Here is a 7,672-nt window from a genome sequence, read left to right on the forward strand (position 1 = left end):
CTCATAGCATTCATGAGCTCTTTCACTAGCCAAGATGATTCACAGGTCAAGATGATGGATGTTAGTATGACCTGTGTAAAGTTGGTTTCATTAAATGCCCATCGTTCTCATGGCTTTTTTCTCATATAGACTAGTGGCAACTTATTTTTGTTTTTGTTTTCTTATAAACAAACATTAAAAGTGACAAGGAATATTGTTTAAATGGGATTCCATTTGTAAAGTGTTTTGAAAAGCTTAGTGTTGACAAATGGGAGTTGTATTATTGTTACCATATTCCAACATGGCACCATAGACAGAAATTATCATCGAAGCCAAGAAGGCCTGGGCTCAAGGTCTACCACTAAAACACACACTTTCTGGCTGACCTTAGACAACTGACTTTAACTTCAGACCATGAAACAACTCCCCAAGGCAGAGAGGTTGCTGGCCTGACTTAGCAGAGAGAGGTTGCTCCCCTGGGAGTTCCCTAGACTAGTGTCATCAAGGATCCAATCCCTATCCCTACATTCCAATGGATCTCTGATCTCGCCAATGTGCACATTCTCTCCAATGAGAAATATTTCCACCCACCCATGCCTGTAGCTTGTGTGACTTTCACTCACTTCCTCCCATCATTTCGACATTGGGGGGGGTAGTATTAGTTACTCAATGAGTATGGGGACTGTAGCCAGGTTGTCTTGATGTTGATGGGAAATCAGTGAAAACTGTTATGTGATCCATGAGTTCCCCCCCCCCATTCTTGCTCCAACCCCTCTTTTTTTTTTTATCAGTCATGCATTGTTTTGGTGACATCAAGGAAAGTCATCAAAAAATCGTTGTTACTTTATTATTTCAATCCCCCCCCCCAAATCTGTTATAGCAAGATCCAGGAAATGCTGATATTTCATATTAAAAATGTTTTAATAAACAGCAGCATAAAATAATCAGTGTGTAATATCATCTCTGGTGTGTGGAATACAAAATGCATATATTCTCAATATAAAATAGCCTTTCTTAGTACATTTCCATGCTCTTCTAATTGAAATGCCCATAATTAATAAATCAAACATCAAGGAATACAGTGATTAAAATGCATGCAGTGAAAATAAGAAAATGCGGTCAAGGCAATCGATCCAAATATTGCCGTGAGAGATTAGAAGAAAATCTACATCATTAAAAAATAAGAGAAACAGATGAGATAGGAAAGGCAGAACTGTATTTTCACTTCTGCAGTACAAAACGTGGACACTGTTTTGTGCAAAAAAAGGAATAAAAACAAAGGCATCCTACCAAAAAGCATTGTCAATGGAGCAAATGATTTTTTTTTCAATTTGTGAAAAAATACTCTTTTCATACAAAACAAAGATACCATGATGTCCTATCATGGCACTTTAGATCTTCTTAGAAGTGGTTTCAAAATCCAGAAGGCTTGTTCCTGAATGTAGCACAATAATTACAGAAATGCTGAAAAACAACGCCATACTTCTTTATAAAAAGTTAACTCAAACTTATGTTACTTCCTTGCTATAAAAATGTTTTTTTTTCCCAAAGAATTGCTAAATGGCTCGTGGCATGCTAATTTCCCTTTTAGGGACTGCTGGAAAAACTCTTATTCACTAAAATTCCATATTTATGTAAAGTAATAAATATTCTTGGAAAAAATGATTGTCATATGAACATATATAAAATCGTGGTTTGAAGCATCATCAGTAAACAGTTGCATAGCAACAAAAGGAAGAAAATAATCTTGCTGTAATTAACCTACCTAAAAATGAAGACACATGAAATCAACCAATGTTAATTCTTATAGCCTCACAATAAATGCAAATAACTTCCATTTAAAAGTTCAGATACATTATTTTCTGGGTATTTCAAGAAACGACACTTGGGAAAACCCCAAGACATTCTTCTGAACACATACTTGCTTTGTTCTTCATCCTAACACTTTTTAAAATGGAAACATCGAGATGTTTCTAATTCTTTCACGCTAAATATTGTTTGCAAGATCTACTTCACATCCTATGAGTCTCTTTAATGTTTTTTTTTAATATGAGGCACTGTTCTTAGAAAAGGGAAATGTTTTCCCAAGAGAAACAATAATCAAATATAAAAATCCCTTCTGTATAGAAATATAAAACCTATGCAAATTCCAAACTCAGCAAAATGTGTCTGAATGTGTCTGGCTGGTAAAAGTCATTCACTCCACAGCCTATACCTCCCTCTGTATATTAATCTAGATCTATCTATAGATAATATCTATATCTAGATAATATCTAGATAATATCACGTCACTTCTATTTAACAGAGTAAATAGCCCAGTTATTGATTATCTATAAAATGAGAATCCTGGCTATCCATTATAATCCCATGGGAAGTGGGGGAGCAGACTCTGAAAATGTAATTGTCATATAGGAATCACACTTTTTGGATTCCAATCAATTTCCAACAACCATGGTCATTTAAATGTTGGGATTTGAGGAAAACCCATTGGAAATATTCGACTCATTTAAAAGGCATCAGGAAACTTAGCAGGAAATTTGGTTATCATCAAGGTCAGACTGGGGCAAAAAAAATTGGGAATCCTGATTCACTGATGATAAACCATCTTGTTGGTCTTATGCTTCTCTGAACTCTTGGCAACGTAATAAATACAAAATGGGGAAGGAGCATTCAGCTGGTACCAGGCCATCATACCACACTCACTGGCTTTGTCAATCTGAGGAGCATCTCTAGAGACTCTCTAGCCTTGGGCCTATCCTTTGGTATCGGAATCATTCCTTGAGGTCATTTTCATTTTCAACATCCCTTCAATTTAAGTCATCTACTGTATGGACATAATGCTATTTTCATGCTATGAAATAATCAGGCCTCTGTCAACATTTATTTCTGCTCCCATGCCTGACATTCCTGCACCTCAAGTAATTATAAGGGCTGGAGTGGAATCCGTATGGAGAAAAGTGTCCAGCTCTAGCATGACTGAATAAGGAGTCGGAAGAACCATCAGAAGGTCTGACCTTTGGGCAAAGGAAATTTACATCCAAGGAAAAGTATGGGCATCTCACCATAGAGAAAACCCATGGAGAAATGATGAAAACATCTCATGGCTCATATAGAATCCTATATTTTAATATTATTGGTCTCAAATTCTCTTATTTTTTTGAAATGCTGAGGAATGGAGTGGTTAGTGGTCTAGTATTGGGGTCAAGAATACTTGGGTTCAAGTTCTTCCTGCCTTAAGCTGAATGATCTTAGGTGAATTACTTAGTCTCTCAGTTCCCTGGGCAACTTTCTAAAACTGTGAGTAACAGCCAGGTGGCCCAATATGCAAGGGTGCAGGGGATTTCCACAATGGGAGTTCCCTAAATGATGAAATCACAGGTCTGGACCAAAAGAAAAAAGTAAACATCAGTCTTCCATATCAACGTGCACAATGCTCAAACTGAACCAGAGTCTTACCCCTTCTAATCGTGAAAATAAACATGGTGGTCACACAAAAACTAATGGATAGACTTTGGAGAATATTTAGCCACTGGATATCCAAGGCACTCTTTGACTTGGTTTGGTATCCCATCCTGACATTTCTTTGAAAATGACTCTTCATTGGATGATAGTTTTGAGTACCTAATGTGATGTGCACCAATCCTGATGCCAGGTTACACAACATGACTTGATGTTCAAGGCACAATAGGAAGAGAAGTTCCTTGGGGCAGGGACTGTGTCATTTTTGTCTCTGTATTCCCAGCACTTAGCACATAATAGGTGCTTAATAATTTTTGTTGATTGAATAAATGATTTTTTTGCTGCCTGTTATCGGCCCATCCTGCTAAGCACACAGTTACACTTCACAGAAGATACTTGTTGCAATGTCTGCTAAACAATCAAAAAAATCTTACTTTAATAAAATATTTGAATATAAATCTTTTCTACGGCTTTCTAGTTTGTACTGTATATCATATTTATGTATAAAAAAAAAACATTGCGTTTTACAGTTCTGCAGAAATCATTGATTCAGTGTGTCCATGAATATTTGAGTCCCCTAGTAAAGATGGTTGTTTGGAGTCTATTTTATAAGGTTTCTGAGTTTTGTTTCCAAAAACGGTTATGCCAATTCCACTCGGATGATTTGGGAGGGATACGTGGGATAGCAAAGGGATGTTCGCCTCCTGATTGGATCCCGAGGAGGGCAAGCTAGTCACGTGCCCCGTGCTGGTGGAGCCGCTGGCACTGCTGGGGGAGCGGCTCTTGGGAGGGGGACAGTGCTGAATGACTCTAGGGGGGCCCTGGGGCTGGTAGTGAGTTGCTGGGAAAGCAGCGTATCCAGGAGGGATCGGGTACCCATTGATGGGGATGAATCGCTGGTTTTGAGGTATGGGAGGCCCAATGAAGCCAGCGATCTGCCCCTGAGGTATCCCCTGTGCTGGAAACATGTAGTTGGGATATCTTGGGTTGCTGAGATTGCTGATGGGGCTGGCGCTGAGCGACGTGGTCTGGGTGGTGGCATTGCCGCCCGAGGGAGACGTGGAGCTGGTGTGGCTCGAAATCCCTTCCCAGGAACGCAGTCTGACGTGGATGTCCTTGAAGCGCGGTCTCCTCGAAGGAATCTCGTTCCAGCACTCCGTCATCAGGCTGTACATCCTGGGAGGGCAGTCTTCAGAGCAGGGCAAGAGCTGCCGCTTCCTGACCATCTCCACCACCTCCTGGTTACTGAAGCCGTAATAGGGCTGGAGTCCAAAGCTGAAAATCTCCCACAAGACGACGCCGAAGGACCAGATGTCAGAATCCGAGGAGAACTTGCCGTATAGGATGGCTTCGGGGGGCATCCAGCGAATGGGCAGCAGAGACTTGCTTTGCACTCGGTAATAGTCGGCCGAGTAGATCTCCCTGGAAAGCCCCAGGTCGGAAATCTTCACGTGGAGCTGCTCACCGATAAGGATGTTTCGCGCGGCCAGATCCTTGTGCACAAAGAAGTGGCTGGACAGGTACTCCATCCCCGCGGCGATCTGAATGGCGATGTGCAGGAAGTCGCCGTGATCCAGGCTTGATTTGACGGTTCCGTCTTCGTCGCTGCTGCAGCCCACATCCGAGTGGGGAGACCTCATGATGAGGAACTCGTGCAGGTCACCCTGATTCATATACTCAAACAGCATGCACACCGGCTGCTCCTGGGTGACCACACCGAGAAGGCAGACGATGTTGGGGTGCTGGAGCTCTGCCATGAGGGAGGCTTCCTGCTGAAACTCTGCCCACTGCTGAGGGTTGTTAAAGTCTTTCAGGGTCTTGATCGCGACCAGCTGAGCGTGGTCCATGCCTGGGAGATAGAGATGCCCTTTGTAGATTTTCCCGAAGGCACATTCACCCAATTCTTCCATGAAACGGACAGCCGACAGGGGCAACTCTTTGGCCTTGCTCTGTGGGGGGGGAAGTATATTAACGTGAGTTTTCTAAAAATCTTAATGCAATTTCCCCGAACTCTGAAGTCCCCGTCCTGCTGTCTTTGAACCTAGTCAGACCACACCTGGAGTTCTGTCTTCAGTCCTGGGAGCCGTGTTTTAGAAGGACCATTGATAGGTATGTAGTAGGTGGTTAAAAAGTGTTTACTGATGGATGGATGGATGGATTCCAACTCCACATATTCAATCTCTAACTGCCTACTGTGTATCTCCACCTGGATGTCCCATAGGTAACGCCAATTCAATAGCCCAAAATAGAAATCATTCATCTATCATCCATAAATCCATCCCATCTCCTAAATTCTCTTTTTTCTTTCTAGGTCACCCAAGTTTAGAACCTTGAAGTCCTTTTCTCTCTCAATCCCCCTCTTACCCCCATCAATTCTGTTCCTGCGTCTCCCATGCTACTTTCCACCTTAGCTGGCTGAGTTGCTGTTCTAGTACCAAAAATTCCATCTCCTTTCTCCTTCCCTTCACCTCTTAGATGCCCAGACTCCTTCAACCCTCTTTTCCAGAGATCCTGTTGATAAGAACCCTTTTCTGATCCCCTTAACTGGGACTTCTCCCCTATTTATTTGTATATATTTATTATTTATTTAGCTATGTGCAATAGAATCCATAAGCTCCTTGAGGACAGCGAGCTTTGTTATCACATTCCCCTATCAGACAGTATGTCATAGGGCCTACATAAACCACTGTTCATGTTAATTAATATATAAAAAAACAAACTTACATTTCTGTATTTGTCAAGGCTCAGCACAGTTCCTGATACCTAGTTTGTGCTAAGTAAATGTCTTCCTCCATTCCTTCCATCCTTCTTTTTTCCTCCCTCCCTTCCTTTCTTTTTTCCTTCTTCCCTTCCTTCAGCTAAAGTAATCTTAAGGGCCCATCTTTGGAGGGCATACTGTGATTGAAAATAAAGATAACAAGTTTCATTGATATCTTTTCTTTTGATGTACCCTAAGTATTTTACCAAGATCAAACTGAATTCTTTCTCACACTGTTTTCTTATGGTAAATATCACTCTTTCCATTTTGAAAAGAAACTCAGAAAAGTGACTGGGTTTCTCAAGTGTTAAAGGTCTACTTAGACAATGTAGGGCTCACTGCCTAGAGGAGCACAGCTCTATTTGAAATCAGAGAAGGCTGCTGGCCAGTAGACCCAGTTTGATCCAAGAGTAAACCAGGAATCCAATGATTGGTGTGGCCATGAGGTGGAACATCAGTTCTCAGTCAATCTGCTGGAACAAAATCATCCTTTCTCTTTTTTTCCCAACACTTACAGCGATTCCAAGTTCTCTCTAGTCCTACATGTCACGTCACCTCATAGCCATCAGTAGAAATCTAGTCTATGACTACACCTCCTTGGGAAATGCCATCACCTCGGAGGCAGAATGGACGTTGGAGGCAATCTGGTCCAACCAAACACAGCAAGAATCACTCTTCATCCCCTCCCATGGTATCAACATGTTGAAGGGAAACAACTGTTGAATTTGCCAGTCCAAAGACCTGCTTCTCTTTGTGTGACCTCAGCCCAATCATTCAAGGACTGGGCCTCAGTTTCTTCATCTGAAAAATGAGTACATTGAAATAGCTGACCGTGAAGGACTTCAGGTCCTATGGTTCTAAGATGTCTAGACTGAGTGTAGCAGCAAGCACCCCAAGCACGTCCTCAGGGTTTGCTGCCCATACAGGTTCTTGGATCTGCTTTGTTAAAGGAAAGCAACTCAAAATGGGTTAACAAGCTTACTTTAATCAGTCAGACATATATTGTTTACCTTGTTCAGGAGAAAAGGTCAGCACCCCGAACTTCAAAGTATACAGGCAGAATTATCAAGACAGAAACAGATCAAGTAGACAGCTTTCCAAACTGTCCAACCATTACATCCATACCCAGTCAACATCTGGGTTTCCACATCTGGGTTTTTCAAAGCCGGGGGGGGGGGGGCCCTGGACAACGGCTTCCCAGAATACAGATCAAATCACAGAACACTTCTCAAAGTGAGCCCCCAAAACAAAGCCTCACATCAGGGCTTATATAGCCTTCTCCTGGCTCAGAGAATGTAACAACATTACTGACTCACTGGCCAATCAAGAAGTATCTACTGAAAAACAAGCCTCCCACTCCAGGCTTCAGGTGCACTTTAGCCTAGGGGCAGGGAAGATCTTCCAAATTTGCATTTCCATTACACTGAGACGGCCCATTCCACCTTAGGACACCTTTAATATTCATGATCCACTCCC

General features: G+C 41.9%; 1 protein-coding gene across 1 annotated transcript in view; it reads right to left on the reverse strand.

Annotated features, from left to right (window-relative positions):
- Window positions 1-881: 881 nt before the first annotated feature.
- LOC138165268 (inactive tyrosine-protein kinase transmembrane receptor ROR1) overlaps window positions 882-7,672 on the reverse strand; it is a 372,832-nt gene continuing 366,041 nt past the window's right edge. The window contains exon 9 of the mRNA XM_069093412.1: window positions 882-5,387. Coding sequence (XP_068949513.1) covers window positions 3,963-5,387 — 1,425 coding nt within the window. The 3' untranslated portion in view covers window positions 882-3,962. The remainder of the gene's footprint in view (window positions 5,388-7,672) is intronic.

This window comes from Petaurus breviceps, unplaced genomic scaffold (assembly GCF_028583685.1).
Source record: "Petaurus breviceps papuanus isolate PSGF00001 unplaced genomic scaffold, PetGlider_PUasm1.0 208, whole genome shotgun sequence".
Lineage (NCBI taxonomy): Eukaryota > Metazoa > Chordata > Mammalia > Diprotodontia > Petauridae > Petaurus > Petaurus breviceps.